The 23,729-nt window shown below is 45.2% G+C and overlaps 1 protein-coding gene across 3 annotated transcripts in view; it reads left to right on the top strand.

Moving 5' to 3' along the window:
* The window catches only part of LOC128402159 (cytochrome P450 20A1), a 44,379-nt gene that overhangs the window by 2,453 nt on the left and 18,197 nt on the right, over positions 1-23,729 (top strand). For all 3 annotated transcript variants that reach the window (XM_053366118.1, XM_053366135.1, XM_053366126.1), the window contains 4 exons: positions 1,873-2,039; positions 7,967-8,112; positions 9,603-9,770; positions 14,227-14,305. In XM_053366118.1, coding sequence (XP_053222093.1) covers positions 1,873-2,039; positions 7,967-8,112; positions 9,603-9,770; positions 14,227-14,305 — 560 coding nt within the window. The remainder of the gene's footprint in view (positions 1-1,872; positions 2,040-7,966; positions 8,113-9,602; positions 9,771-14,226; positions 14,306-23,729) is intronic.

Raw genomic sequence — 23,729 nt, 5'->3', positions numbered from 1 at the left:
CGGGAAATCGTGTCTCCAGATGTTGCTGTGCTACAACTCACATCGTCCCTGACCATTGGGCAGGCTGATCAAGGCTGATGGGAGTTAGAATCATAGAGTTGGAAGAGACCACAAGGGCCATCGAGTCCAACCCCCTGCCAAGCAGGAAACACCATCAGAGCACTCCTGACATATGGTTGTCAAGCCTCTGCTTAAAGACCTCCAAAGAAGGAGACTCCACCACACTCCTTGGCAGCAAATTCCACTGTCGAACAGCTCTTACTGTCAGGAAGTTCTTCCTAATCTTCTTTCCTGCAGTTTGGATCCATTGCTCCGTGTCCGCTTCTCTGGAGCAGCAGAAAACAACCTTTCTCCCTCCTCTATGTGACATCCTTTTATATATTTGAACATGGCTATCATATCACCCCTTAACCTCCTCTTCTCCAGGCTAAACATGCCCAGCTCCCTTAGCCGTTCCTCATAAGGCATCGTTTCCAGGCCTTTGACCATTTTGGTTGCCCTCCTCTGGACACGTTCCAGTTTGTCAGTGTCCTTCTTGAACTGTGGAGTTGGAGTCCAGCAAAACTTGGCAAGCCGCAGATTCTCCACGCTTGATCAAGGGCGTGAATCTTTTCCCCTCCGTGCACAGAGGAGTAATATTTTTGTGTACAAATGGGGTATGTCCTGATCTTCTTGGGAGCTGCTGATGGGGAAAGTTCCTACAGGGTAACTGTACCTCTGAAGGACCAGGTGCGCAGCCTGGGAGTCGTTTTGGACTCACAGCTAAACACGGAGCCGCAGGTCAATTCTGTGTCCAGGGCGGCTGTTTACCAGCTCCATCTGGTACGCAGGCTGAGACCCTATCTGCCTGCAGACTGTCTCGCCAGAGTGGTGCATGCTCTGGTTATCTCCCGCTTGGACTACTGCAATGCGCTCTATGTGGGGCTACCTTTGAAGGTGATCCGGAAACTACAACTAATCCAGAATGCGGCAGCTAGACTGGTGACTGGGAGCAGCCGCCAGGACCATATAACACCGGTCCTGAAATACCTACATTGGCTCCCAGTACATTTCTGAGCACAATTCAAAGTGTTGGTGCTGACCTTTAAAGCCCAGTATACCTGAAGGAGCGTCTCCACCCCCATCATTCTGCCCGGACCCTGAGGTCCAGCGCTGAGGGCCTTCTGGCGGTTCCCTCATTGCAAGAAACCAAGTTACAGGGAACCAGACAGAGGGCCTTCTCGGTAGTGGAATGCCCTCCCATCAGATGTCAAGGAAATAAACAACTACCTGACTTTTAGAAGACACCTGAAGGCAGCCCTGTTTAGGGAAGTTTTTAACGTCTGATTTTTTATTGTATTTTTAATACTCTGTTGGGAGCCGCCCAGAGTGGCTGGGGAAACGCAGCCAGATGGACAGGGTATAAATAAATTATTATTATTATTATTATTATTATTATTATTATTATTATTATTATTACTACTACTACTCTTGCCCAAGGGTTCATGAGGGCGGTCACATCCCTGGGCACCCCATTGGCACCAAAGCATACTCCTTGCTGTGTCCAGTGGCTCCACCAGGAGCATTCAGAAGTGGAGATCTCTGCATGGAGCACATGGAACTCCAGCAGGTCTTCAAGTGTCATAGGTTTGTCACCAACCGCAACATGTCTGCCATAGCAAAGGTGTCTGTGGCACAGACGATAATGCCAACTTGGGCAGTGGAGGGTTCTAATGGGATCCCCTATATCTTGGCATGTTCAGAATTTTGATGGCAAATTGTATGGGTGATATTCAACTGAAAGTAATCGACCAAGCTGTTCATTCATTTCAGTGGAGTAAAATTTAGTTGTCCTACCACCCGGCAGTCATCTCTGTCCTTTCTTCGTTCCAGAGATGGAAACCTCCCAGATATCATCGCTAGCGGTAGCTTGCATGAGTTCCAGGTGAATCTCCATGAGAGATACGGCCCTGTGGTCTCTTTCTGGTTTGGACGGCGTCTGGTGATTAGTCTTGGGTCTATGGATCTCCTCAAGCAGCACATCAACCCCAACAAGACGTGTGAGTGCTCTTCCTTCCTAGTGTCTACAAAAATACGAGTTGGGTTTGAACTGTAGAAATGACCACATTTATTGGGGGATAAGCTTTTGAGGCGGGACGCGGGTGGCGCTGTGGTCTAAACCACTGAGCCTTGGGATTGCCGATTGGAAGGTCGGTGGTTCAAATCCCCGCGACGGGGTGAGCTCCCGTTGTTCGGTCCCAGCTCCTGCCAACCTAGCAATTTGAAAGCACACCAGTGCAAGTAGATAAATAGGTACCGCTCTGGCGGGAAGGTAAACGGCGTTTCCGTGCGCTGCTCTGGTTTCGCCAGAAGCAGCTCAGTCATGCTGGCCACATGACCCGGAAAAACTGTCTGCGGACAAACGTCGGCTCCCTCAGTCAGTAAAGCGAGATGAGCGCTGCAACCCCGGAGTCGTCCGCGACTGGACTTGTCAGGGGTCCTTTACCTTTACCTTTAAGCTTTTGAGAGTGGTGGCCTGTTTCATAGCGCAAGAGCTCAAAGATACCAGTGATCTCTGCGTGTGTGAGGGAGATGCTCAAACTTACTCCAGTCTTCCCTGCTGAAATTTGGTGGGGCAACGTTGAGAAGAGATGTTTGACCCAGAGGCTGCAGTTTACTTGACTCTGACAACTATTTAAATTTCTCCTGATGCTTTTTGAAAAGCTCCTTGCCTTAGAGGAGTGTGGTATTTAACCACGTCTTTGCTCACACCTTTTCCTTTCAGGTGCAAATAAAAGTTACTGGGTTCCTTGGGCAAGCCTGCTTGCCAAACGGATAGTTTGGAGGCGATTTTTTTATTTATTTACCCGTTGTTAGGCATGTGTTTAGTAACACTTAAAAATGGTTTCTGGACAGCTGGACACCCAACGCCTAACCAAAGCCGTTGACTTCATGGCCTTAAGGGATCTTTGGACGGTCATATGTATTACAGTGGTACCTCGGGGTAAGTACTTAATTCGTTCCGGAGGTCTGTTCTTAACCTGAAACTGTTCTTAACCTGAAGCACCACTTTAGCTAATGGGGCCTCCTGCTGCCGCCGCGCTGCCGGAAAACGATTTCTGTTCTCATCCTGAAGCAAAGTTCTGAACCTGAAGCACTATTTCTGGGTTAGCAGAGTGTGTAACCTGAAGCGTATGTAACCTGAAGCATATGTAACCCGAGGTACCACTGTACTGGGTTCACTTTTTTTAAAAAAGTATTAAACTCACTGTGTGGCATTTGGGGTACTTCTGTTCATGCCGCTGCATGGATCCTTGGGCTTTTGCCTATTACTATTATTATTATTATTATTATTATTATTATTATTATTATTATGTCACTCTTCTGACTGGGTTGCCCCAGCCACGCTGGGCGGCTCTAAGGAAAATATTAAAAACACAGTAAAGCAGGGGTCAGCAACCTTTTTCAGCCGTGGGCCGATCCACCATCCCTCAGAGCATGTGGTGGGCCGGACTATACCGTATTTTTTGCACCATAACACTCACTTTTTTCCTCCTAGAGAGTAAGGGGAAATGTCTGTGCGTGTTATGGAGCGAATGCCTACGGATGGCGGGGGGATCTGCTGCAGTCGTGAGCAGAGGATCCATGGTTCCCCTTCCTTCCCTCCTCCATGGCTTGCTTTGAAATAGCAAAGCGGGAGAAGACCCGCTGAGTGGGGAGGAGAGAGGGACAGAGAGCCTGCTTGCTTTAAAGGAGCAAAGCGGGAGAGGAGAGGAGCCTTCTCCTCTTATACCCCTCTTCTGCATTATTAACAGCATCCTTCTCCACCCACCCCACGCGTGCTCCTTGTCCCTTGAGTGCTTTTCCTTCCCTCCCCACTTAAAACATGGTTACATAGCACGGATCCACATGGATCCTCAGGATTTTTGCACTGGGTCACCCCAAATTCACCATCAGATCACATAGCATGTCCATGGCTACAGCTTGCACCAAAAAAATCACGCACCCACTGTTGCCTGGGGCCGCAGTGGTGCAAAAACGTGGTTACAAAGCATGGATCCACATGGATCCTCAGGATTTTTGCATTGGGCTACCCCAAACTCACCGTCAGATCACATGTCTGTGGCCACAGCATGAACCCCAAAAATCATACATCCGCTGTTTTGTTTAGAATATTTTTTTCTTGTTTTCCTCCTCTAAAAACTGTGCGTGTTATGGCCGGGTGCGTGCTATAGAGCGAAAAATATGGTATTTTTTGGGGGGGGAAATGAACGAATTCCTATGCCCCACAAATAACTCAGAGATGCATTTTAAATAAAAGCACACATGCTACTCATGTAAAAACACGCTGATTCCCGGACCACCCGTGGGCTGGATTGAAAAGGCGAATGGGCCGCATCCGGCCCACAGGCCTTAGGTTGCCTACCCCAGCAGTAAATCACCAGCCATTAAAAAGCTTCCCGGAACAGGGCTGCCTTCAGATGTCTTGTAAAAGTCAAATAGTTGTTTATCTCCTTGACATCTGATGGGAGGGTGTTCTTCAGGGAGGGTGCCACTACCAAGAAGGCCCTGTGCCCAGTTTCCTGTAGCTTCACGTCTCTGGCAGAGAGGGAACCGCCAGAGGCATCAAAAGCAGGGCATCACAGACGTCAAACAGAAGCTGAGGCGGCTTCTGTGAATCCATAATATCCTGCTGAATTTGGCACAGCTGAGTGGTGTAGTGTTCAAGCCACCATGAAGCTCATTGGATGATCTTGGACCAATGGACGCCTCTTCTGCCTAACCTATCTCCCAGGATCATTGCGAGGATTAAATGGGGAGCTGTGCACAAGATCTACCCACCGTGGAGGAATGGCAGACGCAAGTGATCGACTACATGGAGATGGCTGAAATGACTGGCAGAATTCGTGATCAGGGAGAAGAACTGATTGAACAGGACTGGAAAAAGTTTAAGGACTATTTACAAAAATACTGCAAAATGTTTGAGTGTTAATATGATGTGGGAAGTGAAGGTAACAGGGTTTGTGTGATTTGGTTAAATGTGAATGAAAAGAAGAACGTTAAAAAGGAGAAGGGGTTATGAACAGAACATTATTATGTCATAGTATATAAGATGAGGTATGGGTTAAAACAATGAAAAATTGGGACATAATATTTAGAAGAATATAGAATTAAGTATGGTTTAAATAAGGTTTTGAACTTGCTGAATTTGATTGGAATAAAGAGGAACACAAAAAAGGGGGATGCGAGGAGGTCAAGACAGAGGGGTATGGAATTTTATAAATCTAAGAAAGAGGATTTCTCTTTTTTCTTTTTTTCTATTTTTCTATCTTTTTTGCTATATATTTTTGTGTTTTTTGCTGTTTTTGTTTTCTATGTGAGCCTCATTCATGGAAATGATACATTTGAAATGATGAATCTTTTGATTTGTAAAACCTTAATAAACATTTATTTAAAATAAATAAATAAATGGGGAGCTGTGAAATCTAATGCAAGAAATTAAGTGTGGAAAGGCGTGTGTTCGGGTTGGGGTGGCATGGAGTTCAGTCCTTGCCCAGCCAGAACGCCCACCATGAGGTGACCTTGGTGCTATTGTTGCCCCTCACAGGGGTATGAAAGGAAAATAAGTTAGATGTGGATTGCATGGCACTATAACTGCCCTGAGACCTCTGGGTATAAATTCAATAAATACGCTTCAGGTTACATATGCTTCAGGTTACAGACTCCGCTAACCCAGAAATATTACCTCAGGTTAAGAACTTTGTTTCAGGATGAGAACAGAAATTGTGCTCCGGCGGCGCGGCGGCAGCAGGAGGCCCCATTAGCTAAAGTGGTTCTTCAGGTTAAGAACAGTTTCAGGTTAAGTACAGATTTCCGGAACGAATTAAGTACTTAACCTGAGGTACCACTGTAATAATAACAACTATAATTAAGAATGGCTATGCAAGGGAGACTGGATATGTGAAGACACAAGAATTACAAGCAATTTGTGACATAACACGAAACGTTCCTCTTTGGACTCTCAGTCTACTTTGTTTTGTTTTGGCTTTTATGCTTTTCCAGTCAAAAGTAATACAATTGGTTCAAACAGAAATTGTTTTAAGCTCTGTAAGAACAGCTTCCCACATATTGCAACGTGCATTTCTGACAAGCACCCCCAGGGTAACGGTGGTTGTTGTTATTTATTAAATTTGCATACCGGCCTTCATCTGAAGACTGCGGGAATGTTTGTGACCTAAAAACACAAGGTGAAAAACACAAAATGCCTGACGAGGGCAGGGGGCCTGTTTCAAATTTGGAGAGAGTGCCGTGGGCGCCGTTAACAAAATGGCTGCCATGGCGTCTGTGTGGCGTAACGCCAAATGGCTGCCACATCTAAAAGGACGGAAAAAGCTACAAAATGGCTGGGGGCGTGCCTCTTTCCGCATGAATGGGGAGAAAAGGCGCCTACATCAGACACCATGCTTGCTTGCAAACAGAAGCTTTTTGCACTTTTCCTCTTCAGAACGTGGCAGAGGGTGGGTGCCCAGTCTGGGCATCAGTAAAATGTTCAGGAGGGGGGGTTCAGTGTCGGAAAAGCTGAGCTGGTGTGGACAGAACCCGAAAGGGAATAGCAAAGAGCTTCTTGTGCATTTAGGACATGATTTTTGAAGGGATATTTATGGAGACCTTTTCGGGGGGCACACTGTTATCTATGACAGACCCAGGCGCATGAGTATTTTGAAATGCTTCTGCACACATTCCACAGTGCGCTCCCTCTGGTGTTTCCCGCCACGGTCGTAATAATGCGGAGGTACCTTTTATGTGCGGTAAAAACCCGGTAATATGGCAAGGAGGGGTCTCTGCGGAGAGTGCCAGCTGCGTTTTTGCTAATTGAATTGAATGGCAGATGGCTTGGAGTTTTTGGCAGTGCTGGGCAGGGGATATTGCCGGCCAGCAAGGTGGCTTGCATAATAAGTGAATTCTGCCGCAGAGCTCCTAACTGCTCTGCTGGCTTCTAATTTATCTCCCATGATTGAAAAAAACTCTTTCAAAGAGGACCCCCTTGGTGGTCTTGTCAAAGTGTGTCTCAGAAACTAAAATGGAGGGGAGGGCTAGAATTGTATGGAAGGCACCTTGTTGCAGGAAAGTTAAAAAGCGACCCCTGACCATTAGGTCCAGTCGTGGCCGACTCTGGGGTTGCGGCGCTCATCTCGCTTTACTGGCCGAGGGAGCCGGCGTACAGCTTCCGGGTCATGTGGCCAGCATGACTAAGCTGCTTCTGGCGAACCAGAGCAGCGCACAGAAACACCGTTTACCTTCCTGCCGGAGTGGTTCCTATTTATCTACTTGCAGTTTGACGTGCTTTCGAACTGCTAGGTTTGCAGGAGCAGGGACCGAGCAACGGGAGCTCACCGCGTCGTGGGGATTAAAACCGCCGACCTTCCGATCGGCAAGTCCTAGGCTCTATGGTTTAACCCACAGCGCCACCCGTGTCATTAAAAAAGGCCTGCACGTCCCCAAAGACAAGAGTCACAGCAGGAAAGGTTAGTCATCCATAAATCTATTCCAGGGGTAGCTAATGTGGGGGTTTCCCCATCAGCCCTAAACAGCATGGCCATTGGCATGGGTCTAGCCAGCATTTTTGTTTGGGGGGGCAGAACTTCAGTTAGCTATGTATTTTTATTGTTTTTTATTGATTTGGGGGGTGGCAGCTGCCCCTCCCTGCCCTCCCCTTGGCTACGCCCATGGGCATTGGAGAGGGATGGTGGGAGTTGTAGTTTAGCAACATATTAAGGGCACCGCGTTGGCCACCACAATCTGCTGTACGAGGAGCATTGGTAGGTACAAACTCTGCCCTGATATTTTTTGGCCAGGAAGCGCGAGAAGTAGAAACTGCTCCCCGTTAAATGTTTTGACGGACCCACGCATCACTGGATACTGCTCTTTTTGGGGGACGTGGCAGGGATTTCTGTTGGATTTTTGGATTTTCTCTCCCTCTGCGTAGCGGATCCCTTTGAAACGATGCTGAAGTCCTTGTTGCGGTACCAGTCCGGCCTCGGCGGAGATGCTGGCGAGAGCGTCTTGAGGAAGAAGCTCTATGAAAACGGAGTGACCAAGTGTCTGCAGAACAACTTCTCAGCCATTCAGAAGGTGAATCGCCTAGTCTTGAGGGCTCACTCCGTTGTTTGGTAGCAATGTGGGTGGGTGTCTGTCTGAACAAGGCAAGTCCCTTTTGAGGCACTGGCAAGGTGGCGGACGTAATGGGATGCCAAGTTATTAGGGTTGTTCTTGTTGTTTAGTCGTTTAGTCGTGTCCGACTCTTCGTGACCCCATGGACCAGAGCACGCCAGGCACTCCTGTCTTCCACTGCCTCCCGCAGTTTGGTCAAACTCATGCTGGTAGCTTCGAGAACACTGTCCAACCATCTCGTCCTCTGTCGTCCCCTTCTCCTTGTGCCCTCCATCTTTCCCAACATCAGGGTCTTTCCCAGGGAGTCTTCTCTTCTCATGAGGTGGCCAAAGTATTGGAGCCTCAGCTTCAGGATCTGTCCTTCCAGTGAGCACTCAGGCCTGATTTCCTTAAGAATGGAGAGGTTTGATCTTCTTTCAGTCCATGGGACTCTCAAGAGTCTCCTCCAGCACCATAATTCAAAAGCATCAATTCTTTGGCTATCAGCCTTCTTTATGGTCCAGGTCTCACTTCCGTACATCACTACTGGGAAAACCATAGCTTTGACTATACGGGCCTTTGTTGGCAAGGTGATGTCTCTGCTTTTCCTAATATTGCTGTTGCTAAATCTTTCATCATTAGCATGCAGAAATCTGCTTGCTTCCTCCCCAGTTAAATCTTGCCCGTTTACTTCCATCTTACATTCTTTGCAAAGCATTGTCTTGGCCCAGAGTCCCATCTGTGCTCTGAGATGTGGAAGCCCCAGGTGAGTTGGCATCCACATGGACTTCTTTCTTGGAGGGAGCAGCCTGGGAGGGGGGAGGTAAAAGCCCACGGATCCTCAGGATTTTTGCATTGGGTCACCCCAAATTTACCATCAGACCCATGTCTGTGGCCACAGCATGAACCACAAAAATGATACATCCACTGTTTCATTCAGAATATTTTTTTTCTTGTTTTCCTCCTCTGTGGGCTTTTACCTCCCCCCTCCCAGGCAGCCTCCTTTATCTCTAGCGTCCCTTATCTCTCTCCCCGCAAACGACCAGCGGCTTTGTTTCAACACCCACTTCCCTCTTTCAAAAAAAAAAAAAAGCATGATCTGCTTTTTGACCCTGGGCAATTCAGCTCCAGGGACCATGCATCCGCCCCATAAGACGCACAGACATTTCCCCTTACTTTTTAGGAAGAAAAAAATGCATCTTATGGAGCGAAAAATACGGTATATTGTGGCATTTTTGTATTGGATCAGATTGTTAGAAGGGGTGTGACCTTCGTTGTTTCTTCAGCTTGCAAACTGCCTTGTATATCTTAATATAGAAAGGCGGTCTAACAAATTAAAAGCGAAATGAAATATCGATAGCTGTTGGGACAAGACAAGTAAGAAATGCTTCCTTTACCTTAGTTCGTTCTCAAAGTAACTTGGGGGGGGCAAAGCAATGGTTTGACACAGGATCTCTCTTCTTTTCTTCAAGCTGTCAGAAGAGCTTCTTGCAAAATGGCTGTCCTTCCCTGAATCTCAGCATGTGCCCCTCAGTCAGCACATGCTTGGCTTTTCGATGAAGGCCGTCACTCAAGCCGCAATGGGCGGCAGGTTCGAGGATGACCAGGAAGTGATCCGGTTCCGTAAGAACCACGATGCGGTAAGCGTCTGGAAGGGGAGAGAAACAAATGTTATTTCTCAAGTTCTTGCTTCTGATTGTCTTGCAATCCCTGCACTTTTTGATTCCCGGGCACATTTAGCCTAAAACAGTTGAGGCCAGAGTGGATAAAAATTACTGATTAAAAAAAAAAATTTAAATCGGATTTTTAGAAATTTAAATTGGATTTTTAAAATAAAATGCTTTTGGAGGAAAAATCTTTCTAAAGATAGTTTTCTGTTTTAAGTTACGTTATAGTCCAAAGTCCATCAGGAAATAAGGATTTGTTTTAAGTTTTTCATGTGTGCTAAAACTCAGTCTAAGTTCTTTTTTTTTAAAAAACCACATCATTATATGCTATAATGTTATTGTTTTAGTTAAATTGTTCAAATTGTTATTAAGGAAATGATTGCTTTTCTCCTTACAATTACCGTATTTTTCGCACCATAGGACGCACCGGACAATAGGACGCACCTTGTTTTAGAGGGGGGAGAACAAGGGAAAAAAATTCTTCCGCTCTCTGCCCAGCGCCCCTTCAGCGAAGCGGCAGGAGGCGCTGTGCAGAGAGTGGGAGAATTTTCCCCCTCTTGTTTTCCTGCTCTAAAACAAGGTGCCGTTTAAGGTGCGTTCAGGCGGCTACCTTGGAAGGTTCCTTTCGACCTGCTCTTTGGGGCTGGCGGGGGGAAGCCCACCACCAGCCCCAAAGAGCAGGTCAGGGAGCAGCGGAAACGCGCAGCGGAGAGGCTGCTGCCATAGTCACGCGTCACTTCTCCAGCTGGGAGAGGGTCGCGGGGCTATGGCTTCTTTAGTCCCAAAACATCTGGAGGGCCAAGTTTGCCTATGCCTGTCGGGGAGTATTTGCTTGGGTTTCCCTTGACGGGACTTCTGTGGTTCTGGCTGGGAGAATCCCTCAGCAATCAGCTTCGTAAATTTGTTCCTCTGTTAGCAGACAGCTCAGAGAATGCCGTGTCGCTATCCAGAGTGGCTCTAACCATTGCTCCTTTCCGGGGAAGTCACTGGGGTGGAGTATTACCTTGACTACAACAAACCTGTGAGAGAGGCTAGGATTCTGGGGGTTCTGCATGGGCTAGGTTTTAACTGCCCTCTGGCAAGGGTGGCGATAGGAACCCCAGTCTTCCTCTCTAGTCTAGGGCTTGGATGTGAGTGAATATTGTCCCTGCAGTTGTGCCAGCCTTTAAGGGACTTAGCAGAGGTGTTAAAGACCTGTGACCCTCCTGTGGGAATGTTTAGGGATAGATATCCTATCCCAACTTGTCTTTACAAGTTCAACAAAATCGGCAGAGCTAACATTCCCCCTTTTTTAAACACACGCACAGCAGATAGCTTGCTCAGACACGTTAGAGTCTCTGTAAATATTTCCTGGTATTTTCCCCGTTTAATCCCTCCTAAAATAAGATGCTACACAGTCTTCTGTAAAGTATAAAACGTTTACTCACAAGTAATCATCTGTTCAGACGCAGGTGGCGCTGTGGGTTAAACCACAGAGCCTAGGACTTGCCGATCATTAGGTCGGCGGTTCGAATCCCCGCAACGGGGTGAGCTCCCGTTGCTCAGTCCCTGCTCCTGCTAACCTAGCAGGCTGAAAGCACGTCAAAGTGCAAGTAGATAAATAGGTACCGCTCTGGCAGGAAGGTAAACGGCGTTTCCGTGCACTGCTCTGGTTCGCCAGAATTGGCTCAGTCATGCTGGCCACATGACCCGGAAGCTCCCTTGGCCAATAAAGCGAGATGAGCGCCGCAACCCCAGAGTCGTCCACGACTGGACCTAATGGTCAGGGGTCTCTTTACCTTTAGCTTTATATGATGCAAACTACTAATAATTATAAATAGCAGAATGCAGGCACCCTATATATAGAAATGAGGAAACCAGTGATATTTTAGGGAGCAGGCTAGCAGGCGGGGTCCATTACTTACATCATAGGAGCCTACACAACACAAAACACTGTTATTGTTTTTTATCTTATATTTTGGAAATGTACATCCAGTTTTTTCCCCCTTAAATTTTTTTGGGGGGCTCCAAGAGAGTGGGGCCCTAAGCTATAGCTTGTTCAGCTTATACGTAAATCCGGCACTGCTCCCACCAGCTGCAAGCTAGAGAATAAGGCTGTGGCGGACCTTTTCTTGGTCTTGCAAGGCTGTGTGACACCAAACTGAGCCCCAGCCTTTGCCTCCAACTCCAGAGAAAAGATGGGGACTGATGTTTTTGACGCCCATGGTGTCCAGAGCAGTAGGCTTGCATGGAGAGGAGGGGCAGATTTCTGCCCACCGCCAACTTTGACGAAACTGTGAACCCCTCGTGCAGACATTTGCCCATAGCCACTCGGCCAGCTTCCTAAGCAAGCATGGATTTGAAAATGAGCTTTTTTGCACCCTGACGTTCTCGTTGCCATGGATCTGATTATGCCTTTTGCTCATAAATAAATATAATCTCACAAGTACAGTGGTACCTTGGTTCTCAAACTTAATCCGTTCCGGAAATCCGTTCCAAAACCAAAGCGTCCCAAAACCAAGGTGCGCTTTCCCATAGAAAGTAATGCAAAATGGATTAATCCGTTCCAGACTTCAAAGCAACCCCTAAAACAGCAATTTAACCTGAATTTTACTATCTAACGAGACCATTGATCGATAAAATGAAAGCAATGAATAATGTACTGCAGTCACACAATCAATCAGTAGCTGAACTCGGTTCCATGCAGTCACAAAAACAAAAAAGAGACACAAAAATGCAAAATACCGTATTTTTTGCTCTATAAGACTCACTTTTCCCCTCCTAAAAAGTAAGGGGAAATGTGTGTGCGTCTTATGGAGCGAATGCAGGCTGCGCAGCTATCCCAGAAGCCAGAACTGCAAGAGGGATCCCTGCTTTCACTGCGCAGCGATCCCTCTTGCTGTTCTGGCTTCTGAGATTCAGAATATTTTTTTCCTTGTTTTCCTCCTCCAAAAATTAGGTGTGTCTTGTGGTCTGGAGCGTCTTATAGAGTGAAAAATACGGTAAATAACAAAAACAGACCTCAGCGTAACACTCAAAACAGAAGTGTGGCACTCAAGTCAGAAGTGTAACACTCAAAACGGAGCACATTCGGCTTCCGAAAAAGACTCGCACACCAGAACACTTACTTCCGGGTTTGCAGTGTTTGGGTTCCAAGTTGTTTGAGTCCCAAGGTGTTTTGAGAACCAAGGAACCACCGTGGTTGTAATTTCTGCTGCCATGATCCCAAGTCCTGTATTGCTGAGTTTGGTAGCCGATCATTGGTTGGAAGGAGCATCCTGGCTCTGTTTCAGCAGCGCTCTTTTGGACCATTCGGTGTGATTTATCCCGGGGGATTGATCTGTCCACTTTCTATTAATGGAGCCTTACCTCCAGCTGTGCCAGCAACTGCTGCGTAAGCCTTCCTCCTTGGAAATACCGCTCTAATGCAGTCGTCGTCAATCTACACCTAAGGCATGTTGGCTTGGATCCTAAGCTCAGTTGACTTAAGGAAGTTCATGGAAGAAAAGTTTCCCACCCAAAGAAGAAGAAGAGGAGTTTGGATTTGATACCCCGCTTTATCACTACCCGAAGGAGTCTCAAAGCGGCTAACAATCTCCTTTTCCCTTCCTCCCCCACAACAAACACTCTGTGAGGTGAGCGAGGCTGAGAGACTCCAAAGAAGTGTGACTAGCCCAAGGTCACCCAGCAGCTGCATGTGGAGGAGTGGGGAAGAGAACCTGGTTGACCAGATTACGAGTCCACCACTCTTACCCACTACACCATACTGGAGAAGCGGAGATGCGAACCCAGTTCTCCAGATTACAAGTCTACCGCTCTTAACCACTACACCACACTGGAGAAGCGGAGACGCGAACCCAGTTCTCCAGATTACGAGTCTACCGCTCTTAACCACTACACCACACTGGCTCTTTTTTTGCAGGTAACCCACAGTTACCTTCAAAAAAGGCACCCCTCCACTCCAGAAACCATAGCTAAAGGAAATGAGGAGCTCTTGCTGAACCATGTGGTTGGGGAGAAGATGGAAACCTTTTGTTCAGTGAAGTTCCTTATGTTTTGTTCTAGGATTCGGGCCAATGAGAGCCAGTCTCTTATTACAATTACAGTGGTACCTCGGGTTACAGACGTTTGCGGTTACCGACACTTCAGGTTACAGACTCCGCTAACCCAGAAATAGTACCTCGGATTAAGAACTTTGCTTCAGGATGAGAACAGAAATCATGCTCTGGCGGCATGGCGGCAGCTGGAGGCCCCATTAGCTAAAGTGGTGCTTCAGGTTAAGAACAGTTTCAGGTTAAGAACGGACCTCCAGAACGTATTAAGTTCTTAACCAGAGGTACCACTGTATAGAACTAAAGCCCTAATTTTTATTTTTCCGAGGAGACTGATTTAAGACAAGATGCTTAATAAGACTTGGAAAGATAATGCGATTCATCTGCACTTGTTTCAGATCTGGTCAGAGATTGGAAAGGGCTTCTTGGATGGGTCCCTTGATAAAAGCACGACTCGGAAAAAGCTGTATGAAGACGGTGAGTTGAATTTCGGGGTCTGTGCATTAGCCCTGCAGGTGTGGATACGGCAATCGCATCCAGGCTGCAAAATCCATTTTCTTTTTGTGTAGGTCTGCTTGCTTATTCCTTTTTTAAAAAAATAATTTTTATTGACTTTAACATATAAATTATAAAATGTACCACAAAACCTATCACTTATACAATCTTTTTAGACTTCCATCAGCACCTCTGATGATCCACCGTTTTAACCACTTCTTATGCATTTCTTAACTTCATATTGCATTGTATTGTATTGTATTGATCTTTATTACGGCCATTGGCCCATCACACGACAGTTTCCCATGCCAACATAATGTACTTAAACCTCCAAATTTAAAACCGCCAAGACTTACAAAAAACAGACAAGAACCAAAGCAAAACAAAAACAAAAGACCAACATCGTACATTACAATAAATTTGTAACATAAACATCGCCCTCTACTCATAAATTAGTATGATAATTAGTAGAAAAATTAGTAGAAGACATCCTAAAACATAGATCATAGTTTAAAGAGATTATCTGAGCCGCACAGGAGTCCGTTTCTCTTCTTTAGGGATAGGACGCTGATCAAGAATCTGGCAACCATGAGTGATCTTAGGGGGTCATCATCATTTAATAGATATCTCAGTTTGGCTTCGTTCGTATCATCGGCAATTCCCTTTAGATATTGAGCAAGAAACTGCTCCTGGCCGATGAGTGAAAAGCACAATCAAAAATTATGTGATGCAACGATTCCGGTGCCCCACAATTACAATCACATAAGAGCGATATCTGTCCATTGGAGAATCTATTTCTCAGCACGTTCGATGGGAAGGTGTTGAATCTTGCCTTTACAAAGGCATAGATATTGCCTTTACATCTCTTAACAAATCATCCTTCCTCTTCTCCATTTTTGCTATACTTCCAATAATACACCTCACAAAACTTCTTGCAAACCTACAAACTGTTGAATGGTTTATTTAAATGTAAAGGTTCATCATTGTTCCACCTGATGTGTATGTCTTTAAGGGGCCAGAGCAAGGGCCAGAGTAAGATAACGAGACCCAGCTTTACAGCTGTGAAGCATAGCAGGTGCTGCTGAGTTGTATTTGATTAAGGTGTGTCAGCATTTGGGTGTAGTATATAAGGAGCAGCACCTAGCTCTCCCATTACCCTGGGGGATGGGTTGGTGGTTGGGTCTGGTTTGGTTGTTAATGTACTTAGTGTAAAAGGAGTTTTTGTTTTTCTTATTAAAACCTAGTTTAAGTTATTTTTGAGTCCTTTACTTTTTTAATGCATGGTCTCCCCAGCAAGCTCTCTGCGCTACTAAACTGCAAACAGCCAACATCTTTGGTTATGGGCCCAGCTGCTGAGTGGATGACTGCATATTTTTGGACTCTGAGAAAGGTTTGAAAACTCCTTCTCCTGTTAGCGTAGTTCTGTGGGTCTGGAAGAGTTCCAGAATGGTTGACCGGGTTCCTGAAGCTGAGAAGGCTCTGGTCTTCCCACAGCTAACAGATGAGAACTACAGTTTATGGTCTTTTCGGGTGGAGGCGCTTTTGACCTCTAGAGAAGTATGGACCTATGTAACTGATGACCCTCCTGACCCTGTGACTAATGCTTGGTCGAAAGGAGATGCAAAAGCCAGGGCGATAATTAATTTGGCAGTCAGCGACCAGCAAGTAGTGTATATAAGAAATAAGAAAACTGCCAAAGAAATGTGGGACAGTCTTGCAGCAGTGCATGTTAGAAAAGAGTCAGCATCTGCATTGACGTTTTTCAAGCAGTTGTACCAGACGAAGTTGCAGCCTGGTGGTGATTTGGCAGCACACTTGAGACTTCTGGAGGCAATACGCTGCGAATTAATTCGAAGGGACATGGAGATACCTGATATTCAGTATGTTTTTATCATTCTATGTTCCCTTAATGAGGACTTTGATGGTATAGCTAGCCAGATATCTGCCGTTCCACCAGCACAATTAACTGTGGAAGGGGTGACGGCAAGATTAATGGGCGAGTTGGATAGAAGGGAGGCTTGTGCCATAAGCACTCCTATTTCCAGAAGTAATGAGGAACGCCATATGCAAACCTGTGGTGATACAACTGTATTTAAAGCTGCCAAGCGTTGTTGGTTCTGCAATAAGCAAGGACATTTTGCAAAGGACTGCAGATCCAAAAGAAAGCAAAGTACTCCCAAGCCTGTTTCTGTTCGTCAGTCACGGTTGTCAGCCCAGCAGCCAACATCGTATTGTAAAGACAGAAACGAGCCGCGAGTTTTCCATGCTAGGACAACAGATCGTAAAAGACTTAAACGTGCCAAGTGGAAGTCTTTTGTTGTGGACTCAGGAGCATCTCAGCATATTTGCAACGATCGAAGCTTGTTTATTTCTTTCGAAGAGGAAATTGGTAATGTACATTTAGCCAATTCACAAGTCTTGCAGTCGCTTGGCAGGGGTACTGTTAAACTTGACTCTTTAAACATTACAATAGTGAACTGCATTTACTGCCCGTCAGTGGACAATTTATTGTCAGTAAGGTGCTTTGCTCGTCAAGGCATAACTGTGCGTTTCTTAAAGTCAATGTGTGAGTTTTTCGATGGGAACAAACGTCTATTATATGCCCGGGAATCTGATGGTTTATATAGACTGTATTTTCGCACCTACTCCCAATCACCTATAAATTGCAGAGCAGCACAGTCAAGCCAGGGGTTGAGGAATGTAAGGCCTCATTCCGGGTGTGTCCATGAGGCGCACAGAATTCTGGGACACCTGAATTTTGCTGATGTAATTAAGACAAAGAATATTGTTAATGGCCTCAACTTAAAACCATGTAAATTCTTTATGCAATGTCTATCCTGTTGCAAGAATAAGATTAAGGTTGCACGCAAGGGTAGGTGCTCAGATAGGAAAGTAACTGAGCCATTTGAGCGTGTACATTGTGATTTAGTTGGGCCACTCCCACCATCATTAGGAGGTTCTAAGTACTGGCTTACTCTGATAGACCAGTATAGTAGATATTGTTGGACTTATGCAATAGCTGAGAAGTCCCAAGCATTTGAGAAGTACAAAGTTTTTTGCAACTGGGTAAAAACGCACTTTAACAAATCAATTAAGAACCTGTTTTCTGACCGGGGCGGGGAATTTGTTTCTGAGGATTTTGAGAAATTCCTGGAAGCGCAGGGGACTACTCATGAGTTATCTTGCCCCCGAAGTCCCTGGCAAAATGGGCTTGTTGAAGTTGTGCAGCGTGACCTACAGGCAGGGGTTAAAACGTATCTGCACGATGCTAATCTGCCCAAAGACTTTTGGGCTGAAGCGCTTAATGCTTTTTGTTATGTTAAAAATCGCAGTTATCATTCTGGTTTAGATGTCACCCCCTATGAGAAGCTGTTTAAAAAACGCCCTAATCTGAAATACCTACGCATTTGGGGTTCAGATGTAATTATGCATTATCCCGCTAAGCAGAAATTGGGTGAACGTAGTGTCCAGGGAAAATTAATGGGCTACCAGCAGGGGGCGTACAGAATTTACATACCAGCAACTGGCAAATTTCATATTACCAGAAGCATGATACAAACTGTAAATTGGAATGGAGTTGCTGTCTTCCAAGATACTGATGGTATAGATAATACTGAGGAAGAAGAGGAAGAAGCAGCAGCAGCAGGAAATGGTGCTTCTGAATTAATGGAAAAAGACCAAAAGCCTGTTGAATCTGATAATTTGTTTGATGATTTAAAGTCACAGGCACCCGAGGGGAGGTTAGATTCTCTTGAGTTTTCTGATCGTGAGCTTAGCCTACAGGCATCTCTTCAATCTGACAATGATTTACAACCTGAAACTAGTGGTTCACTTAGTCCCATTAAGTCTGAGGAGTCTGACTCTCCTTCCGGACTGAGACGTTCAGATAGAAAGAGACAGAAGCCACAACGTTTTGCAGATGAACATTTTAATACTGTGTATGCCAATAAGGCAGTTTTTGAGCCAAAAAGCTACAATGATGTTCAGAAATTACCTTAAACACACCAAACATTATAGGTTGCAGTTTACAACATGTGTTGACAAAGGTTTTGAAATTTTCTGCGATGCATCTCACACAGTGGAACAAAATAATTGCAGGGGTGTGTCTGGTATGGTGTTTTGTTATAACGGTTGTCCATTTGAATGGAAGTCCCAGACACAAACCATTATTTGTCTCTCCACAACAGAGAGTGAATTATGTGCATGCGTTCAGGCCATTCGCGATGTAGAATGGTATCTGCAAGTATTTGCAGACCTACAGATGCAAGTAACACTACCAGTAAAAGTTTACCTTGATTCCCAGAGCGGACTTGCTATCCTGTGTTCAGAGACCAATACGCAGCGCACTAGAGTCTTAAGGTTACGTTTACAGTTTGTAAAGAAACTAATTGCTGACGAAATGATTGTATTTGAATATGTTCCAGGTGACAATTAAATTGCGGACATTTTTACTAAAGCACTTCCAAAGGTTACACATGAAAGACATGTACAAAATATGCTTTATGTTTTTGTTCCACAATGATGAACCGCAGGGGAAATGTTGAATGGTTTATTTAAATGTAAAGGTTCATCATTGTTCCACCTGATGTGTATGTCTTTAAGGGGCCAGAGCAAGGGCCAGAGTAAGATAACGAGACCCAGCTTTACAGCTGTGAAGCATAGCAGGTGCTGCTGAGTTGTATTTGATTAAGGTGTGTCAGCATTTGGGTGTAGTATATAAGGAGCAGCACCTAGCTCTCCCATTACCCTGGGGGATGGGTTGGTGGTTGGGTCTGGTTTGGTTGTTAATGTACTTAGTGTAAAAGGAGTTTTTGTTTTTCTTATTAAAACCTAGTTTAAGTTATTTTTGAGTCCTTTATTTTTTAATGCATGGTCTCCCCAGCAAGCTCTCTGCGCTACTAAACTGCAAACAGCCAACACAAACGTCGTCTGATCTTCACAAGTACTTTTCAAATAGTCTGTAAATTTGCTCCAGTCTTCCGTGAATTTCTGGTCCCGCTGGTTTTGAATCCTTCCTGTTAGTTTATCTAGTTCTGCATAGTCCATTAACTTCATTCTGCATTCTTCAATCGTCGAGCTATGCTTGCCTATTTCACAGGATTTGCCCAGAATGTCTTCAAATCAATAGGCCTTCAAATCAGAATGTCTTCAGACCATTGCCCTGGATTTGGTTCTCTTTTAACTGTTTTCACAAGAAAAAAAAACCTCATCCCTGCCACTGCAGAGAGAGGCTTAAAAATGTGAGGTTAAGGGTAGTTTGGTTTTAGGCAGAACTTCCAGGAGCCCTGGAGGCACTGCTCCAGCAATTTACCGTAGTACAGCCTCTGGCAAATTGAATAAGGCAGAACGTAAATTTTCAAATACTTTGTGCTGTCCTTTGCAGGCAGCGTGTTGTCCAGTGCAGCTATTACATCAGATCGTCTGCCTTACGGAGGTGAATTACACGCAGCTAGGAACATGTGGTTCTTGAACCAGTCCGATGTCCGAGAATCCCTCTCTGCATTCATCTTCCCACTCCCCAAATCGGTGTGCGCATTAAGCGGATTGCACATAGCCAAAGGCCTTTACACTTTAAAATAAACTGCCTCCCCTCTATTGTTGCGAGAGCCCACATTAGAATTATTAGTTTTTATTGTAAATTAATCAAAGCCCCAGGCTCCCTACTAGCCAGGCAAGCCTTTTTAACTTGTGCTCATAACAACAAATGGTCCAAGGCCATGGAGATAATCACGGCACGCTACTCCCTCCCAGATCTTGACATGCTGTCATCTTGGGACCAACATAATATCCGGGCCTGGATTCTTACAAGAGACAAGGCCATGGACCGGGCACAGTCCACCACAGCTCGCCTCTCCAAGTGGCTCCCTAAAGTGAAAGTGGTAAGATCACTTGCCAACTACTTGATAGACCTGACGGAGCCCAATTTGAGAAGAGCGTTTACCATGGCCCGTTTCCATTCTATACCCACGGCCTTCTTGCAGGGGATTTACTTTAAGACCCCTATTACTCAGCGTCTATGTCCATGCACAATGAATGAAGTAGAGGACTTCATACATTTCTTTTTCTACTGCCCTATCTATGAGCTAATAAGAACTAAGCTCCTCCTCTTGATCCCGTCCACCATCACATCTAAGGAAGACTGTTTGAAATCGCTTCTTGTGGACGCAAATCCCCAAATTTCACGTGGGGTGGCAATCTTTATAGTGCAGGCTTTGAAACTCAGGGCTAAACTGACTGGGTAGTGTGTCCCAGACCTGGACCTGTTTTAATTCTTTTTATTACCTTTTTAACCTAATGTGCCGAGCCTATTTTGGGGCCATTATATGTTTTATATACATCTGCATTTTAGATTCCCGGCGCTGGCAACTAAATTTTTACATTATTGTCTTAGGGTAATTTAAATGTCATAATGCCAGTAATATTGTTTTGAATTATGTTAGGTTGCTTTTGAATTATGTTAGGTTGCTTCGCGTCAGTGTGACGCGGCAGCTAAAAAAGCCAATGCAATTCTGGGCTGCATCAATAGGAGTATAGCATCTAGATCAAGGGAAGTAATAGTGCCACTGTATTCTGCTCTGGTCAGACCTCACCTGGAGTACTGTGTCCAGTTCTGGGCACCACAGTTCAAGAAGGACATTGACAAACTGGAACGTGTCCAGAGGAGGGCAACCAAAATGGTCAAAGGCCTGGAAACGATGCCTTATGAGGAACGGCTAAGGGAGCTGGGCATGTTTAGCCTGGAGAAGAGGAGGTTAAGGGGTGATATGATAGCCATGTTCAAATATATAAAAGGATGTCACATAGAGGAGGGAGAAAGGTTGTTTTCTGCTGCTCCAGAGAAGCGGACACGGAGCAATGGATACAAACTACAAGAAAGAAGATTCCACCTAAACATTAGGAAGAACTTCCTGACAGTAAGAGCTGTTCGACAGTGGAATTTGCTGCCAAGGAGTGTGGTGGAGTCTCCTTCTTTGGAGGTCTTTAAGCAGAGGCTTGACAACCATATGTCAGGAGTGCTCTGATGGTGTTTCCTGCTTGGCAGGGGGTTGGACTCGATGGCCCTTGTGGTCTCTTCCAACTCTATGATTCTATGATTCTATGCTTCTCTCTAGCATTTTTGTCTTATCCTGCTATGGCTGTATGCTAATGCAATAAAGCTTTGATTGATTGATTGATTGATTGATTGATTGATTAAAATAAACTGGGCACATTTTGTGCAATACTTTTCGTGTTTGTAGGCAGGGGAGAGACTCTGGTTATTGGTTTAGTCTGAGAGTGGCTAACTGGTGACCCACAATACGGTCATATCTTGGTTCTCGAATGCCTTGGTACTCCCAAACGCAGAAAACCCAGAAGTAAGTGTTCTGGTTTTCGAACGTTTTTCGGAAGCCGGATGTCCGACGTGGCTTTGGTTTGAGTGCAGGAAGCTCCTGCAGCCATTCAGAAGCCGCGCCTTGGTTTTCAAACATTTTGGAAGTCGAACGGACTTCCGGAACAGATTACCGTATTTTTTGCTCTATAAGACTTACCAGACCACAAGACGCACCTAGTTTTTGGAGGAGGAAAACAAGAAAAAAATTATTCTGAATCTCAGAAGCCAGAACAGCAAGAGGGATCACAGCGCAGTGAAAGCAGCAATCCCTCTTGCTGTTCTGGCTTCTGGGATAGCTGCACAGCCTGCATTCGCTCCATAAGATGCACACACATTTCCCCTTACTTTTTAGGAGGGAAAAAGTGAGTCTTATAGAGCAAAAAATACGGTATGTTTGAGAACCAAGGTACGACTGTATGTTGTTGAACCCCCAACTTCTATATATCCCCGATAGCATGGCCTGCCATCAGGGATGATGGGAGCGTTAGTCTAGCAACAGGATCCCTGGTAGCTATTATTATTATTATTATTATTATTATTCTCTCTCTCTCTCTCTCTCTCTCTCTCTCACACACACACACACACACACACACACACACACACACACTTTTCAAAAGGGCACAGTAAACAATAAACCACGTCTGCATTTACGTGCCGAGAAAGTGATGCTGAGATCTCTTGACAATGCGCTCTCTGCTCCAAAGGGGAGCTACATGTGAAGGGATGTGCTTAGCTCAGATTCCACCTCTTCAGAGTTCAAGATGGATGGTGGCTAAAAATACTGTACTTAGACTTGGAGTGGTTTGTAACTTTAGGAATGTTGTGGCTCAGTATTCAACTGCCTTGTACGAGAGGAAGCATAGAAAGACAATTACAGATTTATTCATTATTTGCTTGGGGGTGTAAGAAATGCTTCTTTCCCTCCTCCAGCTTGTCCGTGCTATATATTTTTTTAATAAATTGCATTTTCAAAAAAACAGGGAGCATATTTAACCCCTCCCTCCATCGCACTTACAACTTCATACCAAATACACCATGTATACATATACTATATGACTTCCCTTCCACCCTTTTCCTGGTTCCTTTGCTTTTCTACTGCTCTGTGTAATCCACATCTTTTTCATCATCCTGTTTGTTATCTATTAAATACTCTGTCGATTTCAAGTTTGCTGGATCAAGACCTGCTAAGCTATGTATTTGTCTATAAAAGTAAAGGGTAAAGGGACCCCTGACCGTTAGGTCCAGTCATGGCCGACTCTGGGGTTGTGGCGCTCATCTCGCTTTATTGGCTGAGGGAGCCAGCGTACAGCTTCCGGGTCATGTGGCCAGCATGACTAAGCCGCTTCTGGCGAACCAGAGCAGCGCCGTTTACCTTCCCGCCGGAGTGGTACCTATTTATCTACTTGCACTTTGAGGTGCTTTAGAACTGCTAGGTTAGCAGGAGCTGGGACCGAGCAACGGGAGCTCACTCCGTCGCGGGGATTCGAACCACGACCTTCTGATCAGCAAGTCCTAGGCTCTGTGGTTTAACCTACAGCGCCACCCACGTCTCTCTCATATTTGTCTATACTCGTTCTTAAAATATTCAATAAACATTGTCCGTTCCTTCTTATATTTCTTATCTTTGTTTTCTCTTATCCTGTTCGTCAGACCAGCCAGTTCAGCATATTCAAACATTTTACGCTGCCATTCTTCCTTAGTGGGTACTAGACTTGTTCTCCACCTTTGTGCCAATAAGGTTCTAGCTGCGGCCGTGGCGTATAGTAATAAACTATTTTGAGTTTTTGGGGGGCTTCCATTGTTACCATCCCCAAGAGGAAAATCTCAGGTGTTTTTGGGAAAGTTTTTTTAAGTATCTTTTTTTAATTCATTATATATAGTTTCCCAATATTCCTTAATTATTTTACAGGACCACCACATGTGGGGGGAAAAGATCCCTCATTTTCATTACACTTCCAGCATATACCTTTTTTCTTTTTTAGACATTTTCACCAATCTGGTGGGTGCTGAATACCATCTGTGGGCCATTTTCCT

Source organism: Podarcis raffonei, chromosome 1 (assembly GCF_027172205.1).
Source record: "Podarcis raffonei isolate rPodRaf1 chromosome 1, rPodRaf1.pri, whole genome shotgun sequence".
Taxonomy (NCBI): Eukaryota; Metazoa; Chordata; class Lepidosauria; order Squamata; family Lacertidae; genus Podarcis; species Podarcis raffonei.
This window is presented reverse-complemented; position numbering and strand designations above follow the sequence as displayed.